Consider the following 27991-nt stretch of genomic DNA (forward strand, 5'->3'; position numbering starts at 1 on the left):
TTTTTAATATTCAACTCAAATATATTAAGTGAAAATTATTTTTTTTCTTATATTTAAAAATATGATAATTGAGCTGGTATCAATTTATATATATAAAAATATAAAAACTTTTTCCGTGCATTGCACGGGGTGCAAATGCTAGTACAATATTAAAAAGGGAATTATCAATTTCAAATTGATTTGAATGGCAATTTTGTAAATTATAAAAAAAATTATAGTCATTTATGAAAAACTCAAATAACTACATTTATCAAACTAGCCGTTAATTACCAATACCATTCATTAATTATGTAAAAAAAAAAAAGAAACCGTTTATCATTGCCATTAGCCAAGTAACGACCACTACACTCTTTCATTGTACTTATTTCCATGTAAATATATGGTTAAATATATAACATAAATTATAAAATTAAAGATGGGTAAATTTTAATAGATTTAATAGTTGGTTTGAAGTTATATATTTTTATCAAAATTCAAAATTTTTATAATTTTAGATTTCTTACGCGATTACACAATTCATATTATTTTAAGTTCCTTGCATACTCTTAATATAATATATATATATATATATACATATATATAATTTAAATTTTTAAAATTATAAAATATTCCGTACATCGCATGATTGGCAAATCTAGTTGTATATTAAAAACGAGTTCAAATGAATTGATAAGTGGTTATTATATCATTAATTTGTCTCTTCTATATTGGTGATTATTCGAAAGAAACTTCAAGATTAGCCGCTCTTTAACCTAGAGCATTAAAAGATGGGTGACCCACTAGGAAGTATACCAAAGTGTATACGATTGAGTATAACATACGGTAAAAATAAAATATTCATGGGATTCGAACTCATGAGCATTTCTTGGTTTCCATATAAAGCAAAAATAAAATAGTACTTCATAATTTCCATATATTTGGGTTCCGTAATTAGCCTATACTATTTTTTTTATCTATTTATGGGGCGTTTGGTTGAGTAAATGAGACAGATAAGATTGATAGGATTGAATGGTGATTAAATTTTCACTCAACTTTGGGTGATAAATAATCACTCAATTGCATTATTAGTGTACAAGTCGAGTTATCCACCACTGGTCCAATCATCCAACCTGTGATAGATTAGAACTTTGAGATATTCCTAGTGGGATTGGAGAAATCCTAATACTAGGAGGAATACAAATATTCAACCATCTACCTTATCAATCATAAAAAGTAAATGTCCCCTTAGGGTACGTGCGCGATCGGTTGTGTATTTTGGGAAAAACCCTAATGCTCTTCGCGCAATCGTGAAGAAAGTAGGTCTCACGGAGCGCGTGTTCTCAATTCGTTTGGAAGCAGTTTTTCTATAGGGCAATTGCCCTCTTGGGAGCGAATTTGGAGATTTGAGATATAAGGTGGATTTTGGTGAATGAGAGAGATAAGGTGGTTCTTGGAGTGGATGGAGAACTAATTACTAACATCTAACATGACTTTGCCCGATCAAAAAAAAAAAAAAAAAATTTCTATAGGGCAATTGCGCCTAAATACATGAACTTACACCTAATTATAATTTTGCACATGAACTAAAAGTTATGTCTTCGAAAACACTTGTTGGGAACCTTGTGGAATATCTTAATCCTTGTTTTGATGATACCAAAATTCATAGGTCTTAATTGTAATAGACTAGAACAGTTTTGAACTCAAGTGTTAGAGTTCGTTTCTAGTTTAGTATGCGGTTCGGAAGACTCAAGACTGAAGACTGAAGGACGAATGACTAAAGACTGAAGACTGAAGACTGAAGATACCAACTGAAGTATCAGTTGAAGAATTAGTTTGGAACTGATTACTTAATGCGTGCCACAGACTGATACTAAAGTCAAGTATCAGTTGATCATTCTTCCTCGGACTGATCTTCCAACGTTCAAAGGAAGCCACGTACTCACAAGAGTACAGCCGCATTAAATGCAGAGATCTCATGATCTTATCTTTGCAGAGGTCATTCCTATTTGGTGGTTACTTTATCAGAGACGTCACATCTCCTGTCTCTCAAGAGAGCCGTTTCCACCAGACAAGGAACCTCGAAGATTGAAGCCTCAGCCCAAATTCGAATTGCTCTCCAACGGAAGAAATCTTGAGGACGTTCTACGCCAACGGATCTATTCAAGAGTTCTCCTACAAATAGCGCTCGAGGATCAACTTCAATCTTCACCGATTCAATGACATAAGCTGAAGCTCTGCCGAAATTGCTACTCAGCCTAAAGCTTAACCTCCCCAAAGCTTGAATCGAAGAAGAGAATTCCAAAGCCAAAATCAGTCACTGCTGATTACATACATTCTCTTAGACCTTAGGCAAACCTCTGTTTACCCAGAAGCCAAGGTCAAACTTGCTACAAAGAACTTGTTCTTTGCAGTATAGTTGGCACTCGTTCAAACCTCCTTTCCAAAAAAAAGATTTGAGTGTTTTGAGTGATTCGGAGTTCAGAAGGGTTATCTGACTCTGAGAGTCTTAGTGCGGGTTATGCTAAGCAAGAGAAATCCGACGCGAGTGAAGCGTGGGTACTGAAGAAGGGTTTTCTTCAGTGATACGGTTGTGTGCACCCGTCAAGCACACGGTTTGGTTTGCAGTGCACCTGTTAAGCACTTGCGGAGTGGATTGTTGGTCTGATCAACCGACCGTGGATATAGGAAAGGGTTTTTCCGAACCATGTAAAAGTCTCTGTGTTGTTTACAGCTTTCAGTTTTACATTCCTACTTGTGTTGTTTCAATTGATAAACTGAATACTGATTAACTGCAAAGAGAAACCTAAGACCAACAACGTGCTCAACCGAGGCTATTGCGAAACAAAGTTTAATTTTCGCTGCGTATGATATCAGTCTGACTGATCTATCTTTTGATAGTCAGGAAGAGTGTTATCATCTCTGTTTTAGCAAACTCGACTGAAGCCCATAAGTGCATCAGTTAAGTTCCAGTAATTTAACTGATAACTCCTTACTGAAGAGCGTTCAATATCAATCGTCAACCCTGTTTGGTCAAAACTATTTTCAGTCAATATGTGTCTTTGTTTGCGTGTAAAATTTTGTTTAGATCTCTATCTTGAGATCCCTCTGATTGAGGATTTTGTAAAAATAGCCCATAGGTGTATTCCCCCCATACACCTATTCGAGACCCCCCAGGACCTAACAACACTAAATTTCAATTCTTCTGATTTTCACATTGTTGTAAATTTTTGGAAAATGAATGCCATTGTGGCTACACTTATAAAAAAATGCCATTGTGGCTCGGTGAAGCAGCGAATTAATGCAATCGTAGCTAGCTGAAGCGGCAAATTAATATCATCGTGACTAGTTAAGGTGGCGTAGACATCCAACTATATATATGTCATTTAGTACATTGATCATTTAAATTATGTAGATATTTGAGGCATCCACGTCAGCATTGGTTTGGAGATAGTTGACAACCGTGTGAAAAATAAGAACAATTGAAAAAAATTATGTTTAGTTTAAATTCATGTCCTTAGGCGCACTCTTTTATATATGTATAGATTATTGTTGGAAAGAGGAGAATGGTATGGAAAAATTAATTAAACTAGAGCAGGTTCACCATAGGGGTGGGATCACTTACATTATTCTCTTATATTTTATTTAAGTATTATACAAGCAGCAACATAAGAAAATCACCAGCAGCAAACTCAGTCAAATTTGCATATAAAGTATAGCCTCAACATGCATAAGACTTGGATTGATTTCTCCTTGATGAGGATGGAGGTGAAGGGGGAGGCCGTGAGCCGGTATAGGCGAGTTACGATGGAACAATATCTTCTCTTCTGGAATAACCTTTTCAAATTTGAACCTTGTCACCAAATTGTGCATGAACACCAATATTGCAAGTTTGGCATAGTTTCTCCCGGCACAAATTCTTGGGCCTCCTCCAAACGAAATGAATGTGTAAGGTGCCAGTCCGCTCCCCTCAAATCGCGACGGATCAAACTTCTCCGGCTCCGGGAAGTAGTCAGGGTTCATGTGGGATGAATGGACCGTCCACATTGCCTGCAAGTTTATGATTTTCTTGTTGGTCATGAAGATTAAAAGATGAAGAAAGTGTGTGTATATGCACCTTGCATCCCTTAGGAATGGTGAAACCTGCGTAAATGAATTCAGTTGTGGTTTCCCTAAATGACCCTAGCGCAGGGGGTGCTAGCTTCATAAATTCACGCGCAACGTTCCACGAGTACTTCATCATCTTTTCCACATCCTCCCACTTCAGCACCTCATCCGCGCTTTTGGATTTCGCAATCGCCATTTGTTCTGTGAGAAATTACATATGAATAAGAACATAATTAATATTTATTACAAAGTATTAGAATTTAAAAAAATTATAATCCCTAATTTTAGAATAATCGTTTTTTGACTAAAAAATTCAAATTAACTATGAAAAATAATCATAAATCCTAATTAGATAATGATTGTAAAATTCAACTAAATCCTAATACATTGAATTTGAAGAAATAACTAGAAACACCAAAAATAGAAGTGGACGGGCGAAAAGAGACGATCCGATTCTTACCTTTAAAAACTTGTTGATAAATATGTGGAAGTTGAGCAAGATAATACTCCATATGACAACAATGAGTGCATAGGCGGTGGTGTCGTAGCTAGCCAGCAGCACACCAATTAAGAATTAGCAATCTTGATATCACTCATATATTTGGCATCTTCATCAGTTAGCAGCTTTGACAGCAAGCAGTCTCTTCCCTGGCTCTCCTTCCTCCTCCTCTCCTCCACGATCCTCATAAGCCCACCCTGCACCACCTTGCCTCCTCTGAGACCGCGGTTGAAGGTCGTCCCCGGCAAGTTTATAGGGAGGGCCAGAAGCCCAGCAGTCAACCGAGAAAATGGCTCCAACAACTTGTGCAGCCGCTCGGGATCCACCTCATCCATGAACACCCTGCCCTTCCTTGCCAACGGCAGGGCCTTCACCACCGAGCTAGGGTTCCGCAGTTGCTCACGAGCCAACGAGTCCATCACCGGTATGTACTGTCTCAGGGCATCCGGCTTGAGAATCTCGTACTGGAATTTGTGGAACAAGGCTACGGTTTCCTTATATTGGTTCTCCCCGATTCCCGGGAACAGAACCTTAAGGGTCGATGGAGGCAACCAGTGGGTGGTGAGTTTATCATCGTTGCTGAAAACAAACTTGTTACCTTGCGCGCCGCAGAAAACCACTAGATTCTGTCCCAACAAAAGGTGCTGAATGCATCGGGAGAGTATTTCACCATTCTATCCTTGACGAATTTCGAAAAGCCTGACAAAGCAAGCTCCAAGTTTTCTCCAAGTATCGGCCAGCCTTTGGAGCCCGGAGGGAGGTTTTTAGGGCCCTCTTTGTGGAAGAACAAGATGAGGTGTAGAGAAAATGGGAGAAGGAGAAAAGCGAAAAGATAATGTACCAAGATGTCCATGCTTTTTTAATTTTTGAGCGAGCTAGTGAATCAACTTGTGTGATGTGAAGTTAGTATATGCATTGGGTATATATATAGGGGAGGGCTAGGCTAAAAACAACTCTTAATCGTATAAAATAGGATTAGATTTACACTATTGATCTATTTAGAATCTAACGGTTGAGATTTAATCTAAGAGAAATCGTATGTAAATATATGAATTCTATGTAGAACACATATGAATTTATTGTGTAAATGTATGAATTGCATAAACATATATATAGAAGTGAACTAAAATAAAAACACCTCTTAAAATAAATAATATGAACTATTTTTAGCCCTTAGATCATTAAGATCTACGAAATGGATTCATCATTTTGTTGGATGAATTCATGGTCCTGAGTTCGGATCCCATAGATAGTGAAAATTTTAATTTTTGAAATTTAAATATTTATACAATGAATTCATACATGTTCTATATAGAATTCATTGTAGTTGGTTTGTATTTTTAATTATAAGAGCTATTTTTAGCCTAACCCTCAATGTGTATATATATATAGGGAAAGATTTTCAAATCCTATGACTGATATTCACTTGGAGGAGGCAAAATTTTACATGGATTCGAATTCTGAAGACAGCAAAAATTTTATTAATTAACTGAATATCGTTATTCAACACTTTATACTGTCTTATTCAACATTATATACTGACTTATTCATTATTCTCATTTCTCACGAAAAATAACATTCTTACTAGAAGCTAACTATATATATATAGGGGTGGGCTACCGTGAGAGCACATATTAAAATAAGAAATAAGAGCAATTTTTAATGTATGAATTTTATGTAGAACGCGTATGAATTCGCTGTATAAAGATATGAATTGTGAAAAATAATTTTTTGCTACCTTTGGGATTCGAACTCAGGACCATAAATCCATCCAACAGGATTACGAATCAACCGTAGATCTTGATGATCTAAGGGCTGAAAATGATTCTTATTTTATATCTTAAGAAATGCTCTTATTTTAGTCCTTCCCTATATATATATATCATAAGGTTAGGTTGTTTTTCTAATACAAAGAATGGGTTTTTTTTTTGTTTGACAAAAGAGAGACGGAGCTAGATATCTATATTCTATTTTAATTATTATCATTCATTTTGTTTGGCACATGCTATGAAATAATCCGCTCCTAGTGTAGTCATCGTGCTCCCTTATGTTTTTAGGTATGTTTACTTTGGTTGTAAAATTTTTCATTAAAAAATGATGAATATTTATTATTAAATTGCGATTTTATATAAAAAGAAAGAAAAAAGAAAAAGAAACCCGTGAAAGCACAAAGACGCAGACTAGGGGTCCGAGACTCTCAAAAGAGCTCGTAAAAAAGAGAGAAAGAGAAAGAAACTCAAAACGCTAAAAAAGCTTCAACACGTTAAACGCACAAACATCTAATAATAAGGAAAGTCCATGTTTGTGTGAAGATCGTGCAACTCCATTTCATCAGACCAGCGACTGTTAGCGATATTATCCATAACCCTCAAACTAGGACTTTTGCTATGATCAACAACAAAGGCCCCCGACTTATAACCCATTTCCTCCGCATTCATGAGGCGACTTTTTATATTATCTTCCTGAGTTTGAGTTACACGCGGACGCTCCATCCCCTTCGGGGGACGGCCCCGTCGCTTAGGCGTCGCAACGAGCAGTTGCATGCCTTGACTAACTTGCTCTTCTAACCTACTAAGACGACAAGCAAAATCTTCCGACGCAGTGGGCGAATCCTTGTCGTCCTGTGAAACCAATTCAGCTGCCACATTAGTCTGGGCAACCTCCTCTCCCTTACCAGCCTCAGTTATCTGATCGACCACTCCACCAGCCACCTCAGTCACCGAATCAACAGCCACATGAACCTCCGACGGATGCTCCGCTGCCTTATTAATAATTTCAGCATCATCAGCCTTCAATTCCTCATCCACAGAACTATCAGTGTCCGCATCTGCACCGCTAGATTGTTGGACATTAGCGACCTGAAGATCTTTCGGATCTCCCTCACTAGCTGCAACCTCTCTATGACCCAACAAATCACAATGATAGGTTGCCTCCCTTCTATCCATGGCTGAACTGTCCTCTGCTAGAGGGCCAAAAGAGTTGATGTCCAACTCACGCCCAATAGCAGCATCCTTGTCCACAGTAACAACAACCTTGCCCGACACCTTGCTGCTAGGAACAACTTGGTGCCACTCGTGTGTCGGCCTTGGCAGCAAAGCAGACGGCTTAGTCTGCAGACATGGTTGAATAATCGGTGGCGGCTTCGGCAACACCTCACCCTCACCATTAACCTCACTCAACACCGTTGCTTTAATCTTATGGCACTTGTCGGGAGAGTGTCCCGTGATCTTGCAACGACCACAAAAAAGTGGAAGATTTTCGAAAACGAACTCAACATGAAAAGAAAAGTCGTCCATATCAATAAGTAAAGTATTAGGTAAATGGAGCGACATATCTATTTCAACGAGAACTCTAGCGAATTGCCCGAAATCTCTTCCAGCTGAAGCTCCATGAATCTTCAAAGAATGACCCAAGAAACGAGCAATACCAGAAATAACTTGCGGATTCCAGTATACTCGATCGGAAGAAGTGGATGCGAACCCAAACGTTAGCCAAGGGAGAGTTTTCCTTGAAAGGATCAAAATTCCGAGACCACTCCCGTAACCGAAAGTCTCCCTTCGAGAGTTCCCAAATAATCTTTCCTTTTGCTATAGATTTATCCGCAGCAGTAGTGAAACGAAGAGTATAAAAACCCTTTCCCAAGGGGATCAGCTTCCAATCCGAGGCTACTCCCCATAACTGTTGAAGCTCTGATTTCAACTCCAAAGTCGACCTCAGCTTGTCTCTTTTCCGCAAAAGAAGATGTCCTGTCAAAGCATGTTGAAACACCTGAACCTCCTTTAGGTAGAGCTCCTTCGGAATCTTAAGCGAAAACTGATCTCCGTCATTCGTAGGACGCAAATCATGAAAGACGTGAGCAGCAAGATCCGGCCGCTTAACTGTTGCAGCAGCATAAGAGATACGATTATCCCCAGCAAACACACTAGGGTTTTCTTTATTAGGTCCCGAAACTGCAGCCGAAGCGTGGGGAACAGTTTGACTACTGGAGATGAAAAGTTGAGAAAATATTGAAAAATATTTGTAATGTTATAAACAATCATTATAAGCAGTTTATGCAACATAATATATATATATATATATATATATATATATATATATATATATATATATATATAGGAATTGGTTCAATTGAGATTTATATATATATTGAGATTTTGAAATAAATGAACATATAAGTACATTTTGATGAACTTGTCAATTAATTTTTATGAACGCGCGTTGGTCTAGGGTTCAATCCCTACAAGTGGCGTGTTTTTTAAATAAATTAAATAGATTCATATGTTCATCAGTTATATTGGTTATGTTCAAAGAATTTATTGATATGTTCATTTATCTCAAAATCTCAAAATATTTAAAATCTCAATATAAGCTAACCCTATATATATATATATATATATATATATATATATATATATATATATATATGGGTGGGCTACCGTGAAAGCACATCTTAAAGTAAGAAATAAGAGCAATTTTTAATATATGAATTTTATGTGGAACACGTATGAATTCGCTGTATAAAGGTATGAATTGTGAAAAATAAATTTTTGCTATCTTTGGGATTCGAACTCAGGACCATAAATCCATCCAACAGGATTACGAATCAACCGTAGATCTTGATGATCTAAGGGCTGAAAATGATTCTTATTTTATATCTTAAGAAATGCTCTTATTTTAGTCTTTCCCTATATATATATATATATATATATATATATATATATAGATATAGATATATATATAGGGTCGCGTTCAGTTGAGAAGACGAACGGCCCATGTTCATCAAAATATATTGAACATATCAGTAATTCCATTGAACATCATCAAAATCCGTTGAACATATACAGCTTTTTTGGGGGTTCTGGTGTTCGACCCCCTACATGTTCAACATAAAAATTCATTGAACATGGCGTGAATAAATGTTGACCGTTAGATTAGATAAGATCAACGGATGAGATTACTTCTCATTTTTCACTACATTTACACCTTCTCATTTGAACCTTTGCCTATATATATAGGAATGAGTTATACTGAGAATGCTATCTTTCGTGAGAAATGAGAATGATTGCATAAGCCAGTATATAGTGTTGCATAAGCTGCAGTATATACTACATAAAATTTTTACTTGTGTTCGAATCTTGGACGCAGCAAAAATTTTATCTAATTAATTGAATTTTTTTATGCAGCCATTACAAGCAGCTTATGCAAATTACAAGCATTTTATACAAAATATATATACGAATTAAATTTCTAATTTAATTTGTGCTAAAGACAGAATTAATCACGACTTAAGTAATAGATAGAATAATATTTCTATCGCATATGAATAAATAACATGATTTTGCTAAAATCAGTTTATTAATCTGAAGAACATAATTATTGACTTGTTCAATAATCAGATCGCGCATAGCTAAATATACATTAAATCTTTCGTTCTGGATCTCATGCTTATAACTCGATTCAGATGATTGAACTGACTTAAATTGATAATCATAATCCATCTGATCATAATTGGAAGATGCAAAATATAAATATTGCATTTACTGGACTTAAATCAATGTTAAAAAAGGACAGGTTACTACATACTACCCCATTTACAAAAAATTCGTCCCAAAATTTACATACTCCAGGATTCTCAGGCTAACTGATCTGTTCCTTAGCTTCTACACCTCTCGATCACAAAAGGCTTCAGGTTTCTCGGCATAACTATGATGTTTTCCAACCTTAGTTTGGATCGAGTATGAATGGTAACCCTGTGTTGTGTGATTATTATACTCCTCATAAACTGAAGCATCTCAATAAAATGAATGGTAACCTAAATTGTGTAGAATCAAGGATATGCGAAGCATCTCTATTGAACATGATAGTGATAAGTACTCTTATAAATTTGCTCATACCTACCAGGTGTCCCTGATTTTCCTCAGGTTGGTCCTGATTAAAAGCAAAGGGCTTCCCCTGTTGTGGTAACTGTTGTTATTGAGGTGGAGTGTGCCCACTTATTTCTTGTAGAGGTTGGGTGTGGGCAGGCCTAGCTAGTTGCTATACCCTTGATGTGTGTGTTTTAGTTATTTAGGTTAGTGTTGTTTGTCGTGTGTTTTTATTCGATATTACCCAAGTGGTGGTGCTTTTGGCGCAGGAATTGCATGGATCGGAGTTGGAGACTCATGGATAAAGAAGCTCGAGAATGACGTGAATTTGATGATGTTGGCGTGGATTTTAGAGAGGAATTAGAGATTGGGCTTGGAGTTAATTATTCTAAATTTAATTAAGCTTAAAACTCTTATTTTAATTATATATCTTTTGGGCTTATTTTGTAATAGGGGCCGAAAGCCCATGTTTGTGGCTAAGGGGACGGCATTTAGGGATTCTTAATCCCTTAGGAATATTGTTTAAATAGGTCAGCCGCATAGTTCAGTGGGGAGTTAGATTTTTAATTGCTTTAGCTACTTGTTTCCATGTTTTTAAGATTTTAGTTTTAAGAATTTTAATCTCTCTAGCTTTGACCTTTTGGAGATTGCGGCTGTTTTGAAGAATAGTGACAGACACTTTGTTTTCAATTGTGGTTACCTTTGATTTCAATTCCATTTAAATTGCTTAGTCTAGTTTTTTGTTAGTTTCATTTAGTTATAAGATTTATTTCGTTAATTTTGTGTTTGTTAATTTCATGTTTGCTTTAATTTATTTGATTATTCTTATTTTAATTATGAGTAGCTAATCCTTTAATTCGGCGAGAATAATGAAACACTGATTTATTAACTCAGGTTGTCTTTAATTCGATCAGGTGTCCCTGATTTTCCTCAGGTTGGTCCTGATTAAAAGCAAAGGGCTTCCCCTGTTGTGGTAACTGTTGTTATTGAGGTGGAGTGTGCCCACTTATTTCTTGTAGAGGTTGGGTGTGGGTAGGCCTAGCTAGTTGCTATACCCTACTGGTCTACTGGGGCACCGTGTAGAATAGTGACTTTTTGGCCACAGTTGTAACAGCCGTTGGTTCCAGCCCGACAGACACCCCTATGCAACTTACTGCAATTGGGGCAAGGTGAAACTTCTGTTGACCTTGGTAAATTACCACGAGTTGGGCCGAGGTTAGTTTGTAATCTCATGCCCTTGTTGTTGGAACTGCTCAGCCTGCGCATTTCCTTGCCACATACTCTTGTTGGCTTGACTGACGTTGTCTTCATTGTTGTCCCATTTGTGCTTTCTTTTAAAAGTATATGAGGGTGTTGATGGGTTATTTGGCGTCGAATTCAGTGGTGGAGCTGACTTATCCATTGGAATTGCAACTTCAATGTCAAGTGCCTTGTTTAGAGACTACGTGTATGAGAGTCCTTTGTGGCTTTCCAGAACCATCCTAATCTCGTGTCTTAGACCAACACAAAAATTTTCTACCATTTTCTCATCTGTGTCCATCTATTGTGGAGCAAACCTTGCAGGATTCCCTATCGTATTCAACAAATTTCTTTCCTTGCTTTAGATCATAGAATTCAACCCTTTTCTTCTTCCTATAGCTTTTCGGGATGTATTTATTGTATAACCCCTGCCTTGTCTGAGTTTTTCGGCGTGCTTCCCACCAGAAATCAGCCAATTCTGTCAGTTGAAACGAGATGCAGGAGAGGCGCTCCTCATTAATGAAACTTAGGAAGTTGAAATGCGCTTCATTGCATACACCCATGTCTCGGCCTCAACTGGTTCACTTGTTCCACCAAATGTAGGTGAGTTATATCTTAAAAAAGTTCTTCATGCAACTCTCCTAGTTGAGGGCGGAGGAGGTGGGTTAGGTTCCCAGACATGAATTATAAAAGTTATTATCTTGCTTAATACATAGCATACCAAGTCAAATCAATAAGCATCTTTTGATTTAAAATGTTGGTGAAAACTTATCATAACAATTGGATCGTGAAAGTTCAAATCTTATAGTGTAATAATTTGCATAAATGAGTGCAGAGCCATTTGGGTTGCTAGCTACTAAAATGATCAGTTAAAATGAGTTTATCCCCAAATCGAGCTTAGGTCAAAATATCCTTTAATCACGTAAAAATTTATTGCAGACCTGATACACTTTGGTACATCCATTCTAATTAAATTATGATTATAATTAATATAATATAATTAATTGGAGATTGGTGAATTTTAATGCATTATACATTATGATGTACGTACATAATTTTTTGCTCAAAATCAATTCATTTTCTTGAATCTAAACATGTTTGAAATACAGACAAAAGAATTAGCCATATATATGTATTTTCTAAGATCGATATATACCAAATGTTATTGACAAAATCAGTTGGAAAGGTCAATTGTCGTGTTCGAAAATGATATTTCTAATTTTTTTTTTTATATAAATAATTTCAAGACAAACCCATCTCATATATGACTTAATTTGATGTTGATTATGTCTATTTAATTGCTGATTTGGTTCTTTGAAATGACAAATCAAGTGAATAGTGTCAATTATTTAGATATTATGTATGTGCCCAACTATTAAAGTCTTAATAGTGGGCTCGCGATACATATTATGATTTATGTGTACGATTAATGTTACAATTTTCCACTCATTACAATACCGCGTACCTGTCTTATTTTTTACTAAAACATTATTCATGTCAATCTATTAGTTTTCCCATACCAATTTATTCCAAACATGAAAATCCAACAATTTCATTTCATAATCAAGGTGTAAATTCTCAAGGGCACTTAGACTTTTTCCTGCAGCAGCTCCGGCAAGCTCGACGGCACTCGGCTCTCCGCCTCGACTTATTGCGACATTTTCTTTTGCACTTTTTTAAGCAATCTGCAACACAGTATAAAATTAGAAATGTATGTTTCAAATCGACAAGGATCAATATTCAAAAGATGATTTCATTAGTTACCACGATTTGGAGGTCTATATTTGTTGATATGACTGATCGAATCCCCTTTTGCATCCTCCTAAAAAAGTTTGTGAAAAAACAAAAAATAGATTTTGATATCCAAAGCAACATGCATTAATTAAACGAAATATTCGAAGATGATTTACTGCTTGGGACAGAAATTTATCTGTAGCTCCATTGACTGATTCTGCCTCAACGAAATCCTGAAAAAGAAAAAAAAAAATGAAAAATAAACAAACTTAGCAAACTATATATAGTTTTCTAACCATACTTGATTTAATTTGTTTTCAAAATTCTTGTCATTTTTTTATTAATTCAGACAACTATATGAGAGGCAATCGAAACGGGCTCGACCCTAACAATATTGATGGGAGCATTTCTTGTCAAATTAACCTGTATGAGTAGAAGGGAGATCAGCAAAATTGGCAGTAGCTTCATCTCAGAAACACGAATTTACAACAGAACTTAAAAAGAATTTTTTGTTTTTAGCTTGTGAGAGAATACATACATACATATATACCTATTTATAGACATCTAGCTAGTTCTGTTATTTCTATCCATTTTTTAAGGTTCACAGGAAATGATCCTTTACAAAATCATAATCTTCGTGTGACATAAAGTACCGAATAAAATAATTAGATAAAGAGTCCCCTCTGATTTTTCTTCGAATTTTTTTAGGTGTAGTCTTATGCTGATCTAATAACTATATATATTTGCTCCCATAAAAATTAAGGGTGCGTTTATTTTAATGGAAAAGAGAGAAAAAATATTTTTTCATCATTTCACATGTTTATACTATGATGAAAAATTTTCTCCGGTCAGGGTGGAATATTTTCTCGTACAGTTCCAATTTTCACTCATTTTCTCTCCAGTGTTGGATAATATTATCCTAGGGTTGGGGTGTGAAATTACTTTCAAACATTTTCACATTTTTTCATCTCTAGTAAACATATGATAAAAAATAAGAAAAAAAAATAATATTTTTCTCATTTTTTCTTATTCACCATTTTCCAATGAAAATTTATTATTATCTCATCTTTTCTTATTCATCATTTTTCAATGAAAATTTAGCACATAAACACACCCTAAAAATAAAACAGTAGTACTTCATTATTAAAAGATACAAAATTGAAATTGAAGATAAAATATATAAGCAAATAAATAAAATTGAAAGTGAGACATCAAGTGTGGTACACTGGATCTCATTCCAATTAGTGGGACCGATTTCATTATTCTCTAACAATTATGAAAATCAGGAGCAGTCAAGTTGCATATATATATATGAATAAGAATTTGATTATCCTTGATGAGGATGGAGGTAAAGAGGGAGGCCATGAGGTGGTGCCGGGGACCTATTATGGAACACCAAAATCTTTTCATTTGGAATGACCTTTTGAAATCTGAAGCTTGTCACCAAATTAGTATTGCAAGTTTGGCATAGTCTCTCCCGGGACAAATTCTTGACCCCCTTCCAAATGGAACGAACGTATAAGGCAGCGGTCCGCTACCCTCAAACCGCGATGGATCAAACTTCTCCGGCTCCGGGAAGTCACGTGGGATGAATGGATCGTCCAGAATACCTGCAGGTTTGTGATTTTCGAGCTGTAGACGAAGAAGAAAAAGATGAAAAGAGATATATATATATAGTATACGTACCTTCCATCTGCGTAGGTGAATTCGGTTGTGGTGCTCCTATTCCAGGGGATGCTAGCCTCAGAGATTCACGAATACTTCATCTTTCCCACATCCTCCCAGCTTATCGGGGCCTTTGGATTTCGCAATCTCCATTTCTTCTGTGATGAATAACAACATAAATCTCCATAACTACAATTTTTGCCCTAATTCCAAACTTGAGCCCTAGCCCTAGCCCTAGGCAATATATATTGCACCTTTCGATCACCTATGTCCAAGGTCGGACGGGATATATCCTCTATCCTAAACTCTATGTCTCATCATTCGTTTCCCATAATAAATTCTAATATATATTTTAATAATATTTATTATTAAATAAATTCTACTATTATACTATGAATCCTAAGTAATATCTATTATGCAAGAAGAGTTAATATATAAAACTATCCACTTTCATATTGTAAAGATAAAAATTGTCCACTAAGATAAAAATAATAAAAATTGTCCACTTTTTGATTGAAAAGACAGAAATACCCTCATATAAATATATGTACTCTCTCTTTCTCTCTCATTCTCTTCTCTCTCTCCATTCTCTTTCTCTCTCTTTTTCTCTCACTCGTCTGCCTTCCCTGCGCGCCGCCCGTCCACCGTGCTGTCGCCACTCAATCTCCGGCAACCGCAGCTGATCACCAAGTGCCCGCCGTGGTTCTCGCCGGAGGCGAGGAAGCTGATCACCAAGATGCTGGATCCTAATCCTTCGAGCAGAATAAGCATCGCGAAAATCATAGATTCGTCGTGGTTCAAAAAATCGTCGCTGAAGACGATCAGATCTAAGGAAGAGCAGGAGTTCGCGGCGGAGGATGAGGTGAGTTTCGGCAAAGGAAAGGAGGCGCAGACGCTGAACGCATTCCACATCATATCCCTATCGGAAGGATTCGATCTGTAACCGCTCTTCGAGGAGAAGAAGAGGGCGGAGAAGGAGGAGCTGAGGTTCGCGACGACGACGTCGGCGAGCAGCGTGATCTCGAAGCTGGAGGAGGTGGGGAAGACGCGGAACTTCAGAGTGAAGAAGAGCGAGTCGTGCGTGCGGCTGCAGGGGTTGGAGAGCGGGAGGAAGGGGAAGCTGGGGATCGCGGCGGACATATTCTCGGTGACGCCGTCGTTTGTGGTGGTGGAGGTGAAGAAGTCGAGCGGTGATACGTTGGAGTACAACCAGTTCTGCAGCAAGGAGCGGCCGGCGCTCAAGGATATTGTTTGGACTACCACTGCTGGGAATTTCGTGCCTACTGCTTGAATTCATGGATTGTTTAATTATTGCTTAATAAAATGTTACTCCTACTATGTTTGTGAATTCGGATGTTTGTTGGATTTGAGATTTAGATTTGATTGTGAGAGCATTTGAATTGATTAAAAGAGAAAAATATATTTTTGATAATTGATCATTAATGATCTTGAATTTACAGCCAGATCTATAAATTCACAGTTTAATGTTCTTGAATTCACAACCAGATCTATAAATTCACAACTTAATATTCTTGAATTCACAACTTAATGTTCTTAAATTCACGACCACATCTTATGTTTTTAAATTCAAAACTAGATCTATGAATTCACAACTTAATGTTCTTGAATTCACAACCAGCTCGATAAATTCACAACTTAATATTGTTGAATTCACAATCAAATCAATGAATTCACAACCAAAATAAATTCTAGTTGTGAATTAAATTCAGGTTGTGAATTCGACTGATTGTGAATTCACAACCAACATAAATCTGGTTGTGAATTAAATTTTGGTTGTGAATTCGTTTGTTGTGAATTCACAACCAAAAAATTCTAGTTGTGAATTAAATTTTGGCTGTGAATTCGACTGATTGTGAATTAAATTTTGGCTGTGAATTCGACTAGTTGTGACTTCACAAACAAAAAATTCTGGTTGTGAATTCGACTGGTTGTGAATTCTCAATTCACAACCAGTGTGAATTCACAACCAAAAATTTTTGGTTGTGAATTCACACTGGTTGTGAATTGCGGGATTTTTTAAAGGGGTGATGTAAAGTGGACATTTTTTTAATTTTTAATGTGAAGGGTATTTTGGTAACAGTGGACATTTTTTAAGTTTTTTATTTTAGTGGACATTTTTTATCTTTACAATATGAAAGTGGCCATTTTAAAAATCCACTCATGCAAGAATATACCATAATTTTAAAATATGATTAATTTAAATAATACTATGTCTCATTAATCTTGACATATTTTTCTTTTTGGTTTGTTCCATCAATCTTGGCATGCTTCCATTTAAAAAGAGGATAATAATACTTTCTCATTTCCTCGTGATGACTCAAATACCTGACCTAATAGTTGGAGGAAAAACGTTAACTGAGTTAACGTTGCGCTTCATTTACACTAAATTAAATATGAGTCTACATTCTTTACACTACAATTTCGCAAAACAAATGTGTCATGCTTATTAGAATGGATGGAGTAATATTTGAACTAAATAAATTACAAATTAAATACACAAAATAATTGGACTTGTAATCCGTAGGTAATAATTGAAGATAATGGACTACTCTAGTACATCCCATATATCAAAAGGAAATGTTAGTTATCAAATAAAAAGTGAATATACTAATCATTTTTTTTTATATAACTAATATCCCTTTAATAAAAATGTTTAAAAAATAATTTGAAAATGAATAGTTGGAAAACGAAATAAAAAACTCCCTAATTTTCTACCCTTATTACAAGTTCTATTTTTATCTATATGGATACAATTTTCTATTAATAATATACTCCTTCCGTCCACGATATTGTTTCCACTTTTATTATTTTGGTTCGTCTGCAATATCATTTCCACTTCCATTTACAGGATCCACATAACACTTTATTTCCTTAGTTGAGACCCAAACTTCACTCACACCAATACCCACATTATTATCAATTACTATCCACCATTTTTTAAAAACCCGTTCATAATGAGGAAACGATATCGTGGAGGGAGGAAGTAAATTTTTTATTAGAACACGATATGCATGATGCTCCCTCTAGCTATATATAATCATAATATTTTGAAATTGAAGGAAAAAAAATTGATACTAGAGGATCCCAAGCAGCAAATAGAGACGATCGATCCGATTCTCACCTTCAAAAACTTGTTGATAAATGTGTGGAAGTTGAGCAAGATAATATATGACAGCAGTTATAGTATAGGCAGTGGCCTCGTAGCTACCCAGCAGCAAACCAAGAAAGAAATTAGCAATCTTCCTATCACTCAGATGTTTGCCATCTTCATCAGTTAAAAGCAGCAGCTTGGAAAGCCAGCAGTCTCCTCCCTCGCTCCCCTTCCTCCTCCTCTCCTCTACGATCCTCAATAGCTGGCCCCTCACCGCCTTGCCTCCTCTGACGCCGCGGTTGAAGGCTGTCCCAGGCAGGGAAATAAGCCCACTAGCCATCTGAGAGAAGGGCTCCAACAGCTTCTCCATGAACACCCTACACGCCAACGCAAAGGAGTAGGCCATTGACGATGGAAGAGCCTTTACCACTGAGCTAGGGTTCCACGTGAGCCAACGAGTCCATCACCGCTATGTATTGTTTCAAGGCGTCCGGCTTCAGAAATTCGTACTGGAATCTGTGGAATAAGGCCATGGATTCCTCATAGCTGTCCCCCTCGGATCTCGGGAACCAAACCTTCTGTAACGATGGAGGCAGCCAGCGGGTGAGGAGTTTATTATCGTTGGTGAAAACAAACTTGTTGCCTTTTGCACCGCAGAAAACCACTAGATTTTCCCCCAACAACGAATTTGGATAAGCCTACCAAGGCCAGCTCCACGGTTTCTCCGAGAACTGGCCAGCCCTTGGAGCCGGGAAGTAGGTTTTTCAGATCGTCGGAGCTCTTTTTGGGGGTGAAGAAGATGAGATATAGATAGAGAGGGAGAAGTAGAAGAGGAAGAACATAAAGAATGAAGGTCGCCATTCTTTGTTTTGCGATCGACTACAGCTGGTGAATGAATGTGTGTGATGAAGTTAGTATATTATATGTATAGCAGTGAAGTAAAAATAGAAATAACTGAATAATTTAAGGGTGAGACTAAAACAAATTATTTACTCTTCGATCAATACAACAACAACAACAAAATTTACAATTTAAGGACACGTAGGATAAAAGTTTTAACTGTTCAATACAACAAAATCCAAATAATCATCAGTTAAAAAGTCAATATATCAAAATATTCATTTTGATATAGCAAAAATAAATAATGTTTAATATGATAAAAAAAAATTAAATGTGAAAAGATAATTTAAGTTTTTCTTTAGTAGATAATTTATTCTTACTATTTCAACTTGGACATTTTTAAAGTCCACACTTAATTAAGGGCCAAAATATGAAGGGAAAAAAATCAATAATTTATCATTTTTTTCATTAAACAAGGAATTTACAATAAAATATTGAGTTTTCCGTATGAAATAATGGATTTAATATATTTTCTATGTATTTCTAGGGCGAGCTGAAATTCTCGATGGCTTTCTACAATGAATGCTCTTTACTCCGAAAGTATGATGTTTTGGACTTTAGCAATAATAGAGAGAGGGAGATATCTATATTGTCCTGCATTTAAGATCATTAATTAATTTTGTTTGGCGCAGGCTTATGAGATAATCCACTCGTTTATTAGCTAGGAGTAGGGAGTGCAGTAGTTGTGCTTCCTTTAACTATTTTCTTTTTAATCATGAATCATGCATGGATTCATAGCTACGCGCATGCACTAGATTCGCAAATTAAAGTTCACATTTTCATAATCAAACATCAATATGAAACAACATATATGAGGATGGAGTTGAATAGGAAAGCCGTGTGTGAGCCGGTGCACGAGAGAGAAAGATAAAGGATCCGGTGAATCTATCTTTCACTTTTATGAGAATGATAATTGATATCAATAAGTAGTAAAATCTATAAATAAGCTTTTTATAATGCACATTTACCAACGGATTTGTCCCGAGGAAAATTCCTGCGTAATTGCCGATGGAACAGACAGCTTTCCGTCGTTACGATATTTATTGTTAATAATTTAAAATTAAAAATTAAAAAGAAAGACGAAAATATTTCCGTCGGTAATACCGATGGACTATAAGCCGTCGGTAAAGAGGTTTTTTAAATTTTCTGAGTATTTTAATTACAAATAACGACGAAAACTTTTCCGTCAGATATTATTCCGTCGTTAAATTATTTATTTTCTGAAATCTTTAATTTTTTTAATTGAACTGGGTGACGGATATAGATTCGTCGGTGAGCCCTAAAAGGAAAAAAAATAGGGCACTTCATTAATTTTAATTACTCTCCTTCTTCCTCCCTTCAATTTTCACCCTAGGCACCTCAATTGTCACCCAATCTTCCCGTCCAAAGCAAGCAGCCCGGCCGTCCCGCCGCCACCATCTCTGCAGGACTGCTACTGAGCCGAAAATCGCTTTCTCCTGCTGTCCACCGCCCTCCGCCACAATCTCTGCCAGATCTACGATTCCAATTGCTGGCAATCAGGCCGTCCACTCCACCTGGCGCCTTGTCCTTGTTGTCCAAAGTCGTTGCCACCGTGAAGAGCCATCAACGCGAAGCCTCCGCCGCTCTGCTGCTCTGTCGAAAACCATCAACGCAAGCCTCCGTGAGCTGAATGAGTCTCGATTTGAGGCTCAACAACATCTTATCGAGCAGATAGTAGCTAGGCTTCCACCTAGACCCCCTGGACCATCTACTTGATTATCATGTTTGTATTTTTATACTTAATTTGAATACTTGAATATTTCTATTATGTTTTGAACACTTGAATATTTTATGTTATGTTATGACTATAATTGAATGTTGGTTTTAAAATTGTATTATTTTATTGATTTGGTGTTTTGGAGTATTGATAATATAGTTGTATAGAAGTGTATAATAGGACGTCGATCAATAACTGGGTATAACGAAATTTAAAATATATATATATATTTTTAATAGCGATATGGAACACAAATCCGTAGGTAAAATGGCGTGGAAATCAACGACATCTTATGTATTCTGTCGTTAAAGTAGGGCACGGATTTGCCGATGAAAAATAGTTTTCATCATTAAACTAACCGACGGAAATTAGTTCCGTCGCTAACTCCGACGAATTTTTCCATCGCTGTTTTGAAGACGATGTCAGTGTCTACGATAATTTCATCGTCGACTCCGTCGACATTTCACCGACGGTCACAAAAATTCGTCGGTGATAATTTTGCTGACCACTTTCATGGCGACACGCGGCTGGCGTCGATGTTCCGTCGGTGATCACAAATACCGACGGAAACTAAGGCTTTACCGACCAAAATTTATGTTGGTAATCGTCCAGTTTGTTGAAGTGAAACCTTAGTTCGAATTTCTAGGAGAGGGTGAAAATTTCCCCAAATAATTGAATTACAGTTATTCGTGCATTACAAACAGTTTACTCGTTATTCACATTTCTCACAAAAAATAGCATTCTCACTGGATCTCAGTCCTATATATATAAGATTAGGTTCTAGTGAGAAGTGAAAATAACGAAAAATGCAGTATATAGCGTTGAATAACGTAATATATAGTGTTGAATAACGATATTCAAAATATTAGTAAAATTTTCGTTTCCTCCAGCATTCGAACCCAGGTAAAAAAAGTTTCTCTTCACGTAAATATCAGTGCTAGAATACATTAAATTAAAACCTACAAATCAATCTAAGATCTCACCATATATGAGGGATCTCAATGGAACCATCCCCTATACATTTATATATATATATATGGATGCCCTAATATAAAAACTCATTTAAAAATATAAAATATGAACTATTTCCAGCCCTTATATAGGTATTATAATTATTGCTTGACAAAAATTAAAAACAATAAAACATTACATTTGGAAACTATATTGTATGTAAAATATATAATTCAGTATAATGGGACTACATCTCTTGTCATCCCCTCTTCCAATTTTCACTCAAATACACGGACCACGGTACCCACCAAGTTCCCAACCATTCACTCTTCTCTCTTTTCTCTCCTTTATCACTCAATTTTTGATTTTACATTTTTTCACTACCAATTTCTCAACCCTTCAACCAGGGGGCTTAGCCCACTGGCCACCGGGTCCTCACTTGAGTGAAGTGACCCGTGTTCGATCCCTCTTGAGAGCGAATTGGAGATTGGAGATATAAGGTGGATTTTGGTGAATGGAGAGATAAGGTGGTTCTTGGAGTGGATGGGGTACTAACTACTAACATCTAACATGACTTTGTCCAATAAAAAAAAAAAAAAAAAAAATTCTCAACCCTTCATTCATTACCTTCTGCGTCGTCGACATCCCACTGTTGTTGCACCATCGTCATTGGTGAGCCACTGATTGCTGTCGTCGTTGTCGATGTGCGCCGCGGACCATTGCCCATTATGCCCACACCCTAGGAATCAATTTTGTTCGTCGTGCAATTTTCGATCGCTATCACCGATATCCCCAAATTAAAAAACCCTTCTACGGTGAAGGGTTGTTTATATGCTATGGATGCTTGATTTTGTGTAAAAAATTAATTTGGGGGCATAAAACAAATTTTAAGGCTACACATTTTTTGTCCCGATACTTAAGCAAATGACACAAATTTATAAGTGTCCCGATATTTCATTTGAAGACACAAATAAATATCTCTATAAACTTATCAATATCTTTTGAAACATTTTAAAGGACATTTTTATGTGCCTCTAGAAATCAATCTTGGGACATATTAAATTGTCGGGCAATCTATTGATATCAAGACACATAAAAAGTATCTCCAACTCTATTGGGACACGATACTTATAGGCACATGCATGTACTAATTAAGTGCCCCGAAAATAAGAAGTTCCCCAATAGAGCACATATTGAAATCATTTTTGTTGTAGTTACTTTTCTTAGAATCTAATTAGTAATAACTTAAGACATCAATGAGAAGCAGGCGATGAATTTGGATAATGAGGTTTAAGATAGAGTTGAAGGCCGTGAGTGGGCAAAGGCGCAACCTGAAGCACCATCTTCTCATGTGGGATGGCCCTTTCAAGTCTGAAGCTGGTCACCAAATTGTGCATCAATACCAATATTGCAAGCTTAGCATAGACTCTGCCGGGGCACATTCTTGGTCCTCCTCCAAACGGAACGAACGTGTAAGGTGGTGGGCCACTTCCGTCGAAGCGCGAGGGATCAAACTTGTCCGGCTCGGGGAAGTAGTCGGGGTTGGAGTGAGACGAATGCGGCGTCCACAATGCCTGCAGGTTTAGATATAAATATAATGAGCAAGAATAAAGGAAGGGTTAGAATAATTGTATGCACCTTCATTCCTGTAGGAATGGTGTAACCAGCAAAGGTGATATCAGTGGTGGCTTCCCTGAATGTTCCTGGCGAAGGGGGCACCAGCCTCAGCGTCTCGCGTGCAACGTTCCACGAGTACTTCATATTTTCCACATCCTGCCACGTCAGAAGCTCACCGGGGGCTTTCGATTTTGCGATCGCCATTTGTTCTGTACCAAACACAAGTGCATGCTTAATTTTCGGCAACACAATATTTTTTTATCAGAGTTAAGGCAACACAAAAGTGTATTTGATTTGTAAAATTTATTATATTATTTTTTTATATGATCAATAAAGGGTCTAATTTTAAAATTTGAGCCTCGTCCCAGGATATAAATTGGCACTTGCGATCCTGTATTTCAATTTTGGTGTCCCACTCTGTATTTCATTATCGATGTTTTTTAATAATTTTTGTTTATTGTTTTCATTAATTTTAGTATGTTGTTATTAATTTAGTTGAATTTTATAATTATTATCTAGGATTCACCCATTCAATTAAAGTTTATAATTATTTTTTATAGTTAATACACATTTTTATAGCTTAAAACTATTATTTAAGTTGATTATTTCAAAATTAGGGTATATTAGTTTTTAAAATTTTAATATTTTGTAACAAATGTAAATTAGAGTCCATAATATAATACTAATATTTTATTTTATAATACTCTATTCGTTCACGATAAGTGTGATCTTTTTATTTTCTTTTGTCCACAATAAGCGTGATCCTACCATTTTAGGACATTTACTCTTATACCTTTACCCCATTTCACACACTATATTTACATAATCTCTTAAACTATTTATTAATTATCTAACAAATCAACTTTGATGAGACATCTTCTTCATTTTATACTCATTTCCCAATTTTTTTTTTAATAATCGTGTCCTCCCATCTATAATATACTTATCATGGACGGATGGAGTAATAATTATTAAAATAGTTAAATTAATAGTGGAAGAAACACGAATTTTAAGAAAAAATGTATTTTTTATTAGTTGAGTGGAGAAATTGACTCACAAAGTGTATTGTTTATTAGTTGAGTGGAGAAAAAAGTATATTGTTTATTGGGACCCAGCAATTAAAAAAGTATAAATAGTTATTAAAAATGGGTAGGACATGAATTGGTGGACGGAGGGAGGGAGTAAGACATAAAATGTAGGATAGAAAATTTAATTCAATTGGAGATCATCTATAATTTCTTATGTCCCATCATATCCCGCCATTGACTTAATTATTTAAATTATTTATTATAAAAATAAAAAAGTATTGTTATATAATGAACTTGAATTAATATTTATCACTAAAATTAAAATTACGTAAATTATATGTATCCTAATTAACTTTGGATTAATTAATCTTAATAATGTAAATATTAATTTAAAAATTGAAAAATAAATATCAAAAGATTAATTATAAATTCAAGTTAGATTAATGAACCCTTATTAATTACCTTAAAATATTACTAAAATATTTTTTTGACTTGGGAGAGGGAGAGCGGTATGGTTTGAACCCTAGACTCTCAGATAGGAGTTCACATCGCTTGATCTCCCCTTGCGACAAAACATTACTAAAACATAAGAAAATAGAATTGACAGGGGAAAAAAAAACAATATTTAGGGTTGAATATAGAGTAAGACACCTAAATTGGGATAGAGATGGGTTACCTTTAAGAACCAGTTCGTAAACGTGTGGAAGTTGAGCAAGAAAATAGACGACGGAAGTGAGCGCAGCGGCGGTTGAGTCATAGCTAGCGAGGAGCAAGCTGACAAAGCAATTGGCAATCTTCTTATCACTCACAGGCTTGCCATCTTCATCGGTGAGAAGCAGCATCTTCGACAGCAGGTCCCGCCCCTCGCCCCCTTTATTCTCCTCCACCATCATATTCATCTCCTTCCTCCTCGCCCCCACGATGCTTAGCATCTCCCCACGCACCATGTTCCCCGCCTTGATCGCGCGGTGGAAGGCTGTCCCGGGCAGATCTATCGGCAGGGACAGCAGCCCGTTCCTCATCTTCGCAAACGGATCCGACAGCTTCCTGAGACGCTCCGGATCCACGAGGTTGAGAAACAATCTGCACGACAGCTCGAATGTGTACTTGTTGATCAAGGGTTGCGCCTTGACGACCGAGTTTGGCCTCCAGCCGCCGCCGGCCAGCTGCCCGCGGGCCATCTCGTCCATCACCGGAATGTACTGCCGCAGCGCCTCCGGCTTCAGCGTGTCGTATTGGAAGTTGCGGAACATAGCAAGGGCATCCGGGAGGAGCACCTTCTGCAAGGAGAGGGGCAGCCACGGGGCGACGTCGCTGGTAAAGATGATCTTGTTGCCCTGCGCGCCGCAGAAGATCATCACTTTCTCTCCCAGCAACGACGTCTGGAACACGTCGTGGGAGTATTTCTCCATTCTGTCTCGGACGAATTTGGAGAGGCCGAGCAGGCCGAGGTCGACGTTTTCGCCCAGAATCGGCCAGCCCTTGGAGCCCGGGGGGAGGTTGCTGGCATCGTCGGAGTCATCCTTGTGGAAGAACAAGATGAGGTATAGAGAGAAGGGGAGGAGGAGGAGGAAGAAGAGGTAAGGTATGAAGATGTCCATAGCTTGTTTGTGTAGAGGTGGTGAAGGAGAAGTGAGGCTGCATTCAATATATATAGGAGATGACGGCTTCATCACTTAATGTTCACATATTACTCGCCGTTTTTTATAAAATATATATCTCATTATACATAATCTGGTACTAATGGAAAGATGATTCATCTGGCGTTGATATTTTTTTAAAAAACTTCCACCTAAATATCAAAATGATTTCGTTTTTGATGCCGATGAGAAAAAATAGAAAATTCTCTCTCTCGTTCATCTCTACAAACTCATCATCAATGTCACCTTTGTAAACCTGCAAACATCTTTTTCCTTTGGAGAGGAGGGTTCTATCAATGATGAGAGATGGGAGATTGTTGAACTTTTAGTTTTTTTTACGCTGTTTCATATGGTGAGGTGGAAAAAAAATTCCACCCTCGGTGAGATTAATCATCTTTTGATCTTAAAATTTGGATTGCGAGGCATTTTATTGAAAATGCTGAAAGTTAAAGGTTATCGAAGAGAAATCAAAAGTTTGAGACATTTTATAAGTATTATTATTATTGTCCCAAAATATAAGTCTATTATTATTGTCCCAAAACACTATTAACTCTATTATTATTATTGTCCCAAAATATAAGTCTTTCACCTATCCTGATTTTACACATGAGTTTAAATTATGCCTCTATTTATTCAAAATTTCAATTGTTCGATGGCGAATTAATTAATATCATCATTATTAATTGAAGTGACAAGTTAATGCCATCGTGATTAGTTAAAATGGCGTAGATATCCAACTACGTTATCTAGTACATCAACTTTAAACCAAGTAATATTTCAAACGTTTACCTCAACATAAATTTGGGGTCAATTGAAAATTGTCAATCGCGTAAAAATCAGAAGAATTAATTGAAAGTTTGTGTTGGTGGTGACAAAATTTTAGTTCTATGTCCAAAATTAAATTTTAGTGAAATTAATTTGTGTATTTAGGTGCAACTACTTATTACTCCCTCCGTTACAATAGTAATGTCCCACTTTCCTTAATGAGACGTTCCAATACAAATGTCTCATTCCCCTTTTTGGCAATATATTCTCTCTCTATACCTAATATATTTAAATAATTTCTATCAACCCACTTTATCTATTTTTTTACACATTTCTTAATCTTCGTACCCAAAAGTTATGGGACACTACTACTACTACTACTACTACTACTACTACTACTACTACTACTACTACTACTACTATTATTATTATTATTATATGTGCGATAAGATCAAGTGTCGTGCAATTTTGCATGTGTCATCATGTTCCACTATTATATTTATTATTTTAATAATATTTTATAAAAATAAAAATGAAATTAGTAATCATAAAAAATATTCCCTCCGTCCCAACACAGTAATTTAGAAAAATATTAATTACATTATTAAGTGGTTTAGTGTAGAGTTGAAAAGTTAATGTGAGCCCCAAAAATTCTCACTTTTTGGGATTAACTTTTTTCATAAAGGGAAACAGGACATTTGAAATGGGACAACCTAAAAAAAAATAAGACATTTGAAGTGGGACGGAGGGAGTAGTGATTATACTATAACCTAATTGAATGGAATGAGCCCTAGTTAAAAGTTACCAAATTAAATTGAAATGAAGAACATACTATGAAAGAAAATTTTAAAATTTGAATGCCTGGCATCAAATGTAATACACTAAATCTTAAAGAGTTTTTTGTGGGACTTTTAGGTGAGATTGGTTGAGATCCTCTATTTAATTTTTTGCCTGGCATCAAATGTAATACACGGAATTTAACGATTGGAAATTTCGGTCGTTAATTTAACGGCCTTAACGACCGTTTCACAATCGAATTTTTTTTTCTAAATTTTTTAACGACCGAAATTTCGGTTGTTAATTATATTTTTAATATTTTATTTATTTTAACAATCAAAAATTCGGTTGTTCATACTCCCTCCATCCCGTAAGAGTG

At 36.3% G+C, this 27991-nt stretch overlaps 4 protein-coding genes and 1 pseudogene across 4 annotated transcripts; 1 reads left to right on the plus strand and 4 right to left on the minus strand.

Moving 5' to 3' along the window:
* Window positions 1–3672: 3672 nt before the first annotated feature.
* LOC131009715 (beta-amyrin 6-beta-monooxygenase-like) lies at window positions 3673–5467 on the minus strand (annotated as a pseudogene).
* A 7583-nt stretch (window positions 5468–13050) lies between these two features.
* Window positions 13051–13965, minus strand: LOC131010140 (gibberellin-regulated protein 9-like). The gene is made up of 4 exons (XM_057937551.1): window positions 13843–13965; window positions 13596–13652; window positions 13450–13507; window positions 13051–13370 (listed from the first exon to the last, which is right to left on the minus strand). The coding sequence occupies exons 1-4, from the start codon at window positions 13885–13887 to the stop codon at window positions 13264–13266; spliced, it is 267 nt and encodes an 88-aa protein (XP_057793534.1). The 5' UTR covers window positions 13888–13965; the 3' UTR covers window positions 13051–13263.
* Window positions 13966–15820: 1855 nt separating this feature from the next.
* LOC131009716 (CBL-interacting serine/threonine-protein kinase 6-like) lies at window positions 15821–16375 on the plus strand. The gene is made up of 2 exons (XM_057937126.1): window positions 15821–15946; window positions 16040–16375. Exons 1-2 carry the CDS (start codon window positions 15821–15823, stop codon window positions 16373–16375), a joined length of 462 nt encoding a protein of 153 aa, XP_057793109.1.
* A 1804-nt stretch (window positions 16376–18179) lies between these two features.
* On the minus strand, window positions 18180–19057 carry LOC131009719 (beta-amyrin 6-beta-monooxygenase-like). Its single transcript, XM_057937127.1, has 2 exons — window positions 18840–19057; window positions 18180–18573 (listed from the first exon to the last, which is right to left on the minus strand). Exons 1-2 carry the CDS (start codon window positions 19055–19057, stop codon window positions 18180–18182), a joined length of 612 nt encoding a protein of 203 aa, XP_057793110.1.
* A 3929-nt stretch (window positions 19058–22986) lies between these two features.
* On the minus strand, window positions 22987–26067 carry LOC131010141 (beta-amyrin 6-beta-monooxygenase-like). The gene is made up of 3 exons (XM_057937552.1): window positions 25107–26067; window positions 23424–23611; window positions 22987–23359 (listed from the first exon to the last, which is right to left on the minus strand). The coding sequence occupies exons 1-3, from the start codon at window positions 26029–26031 to the stop codon at window positions 23039–23041; spliced, it is 1434 nt and encodes a 477-aa protein (XP_057793535.1). The 5' UTR covers window positions 26032–26067; the 3' UTR covers window positions 22987–23038.
* Between the last annotated feature and the right edge of the window lie 1924 nt (window positions 26068–27991).

The sequence above is a fragment of the Salvia miltiorrhiza genome, chromosome 2 (assembly GCF_028751815.1).
Source record: "Salvia miltiorrhiza cultivar Shanhuang (shh) chromosome 2, IMPLAD_Smil_shh, whole genome shotgun sequence".
Lineage (NCBI taxonomy): Eukaryota > Viridiplantae > Streptophyta > Magnoliopsida > Lamiales > Lamiaceae > Salvia > Salvia miltiorrhiza.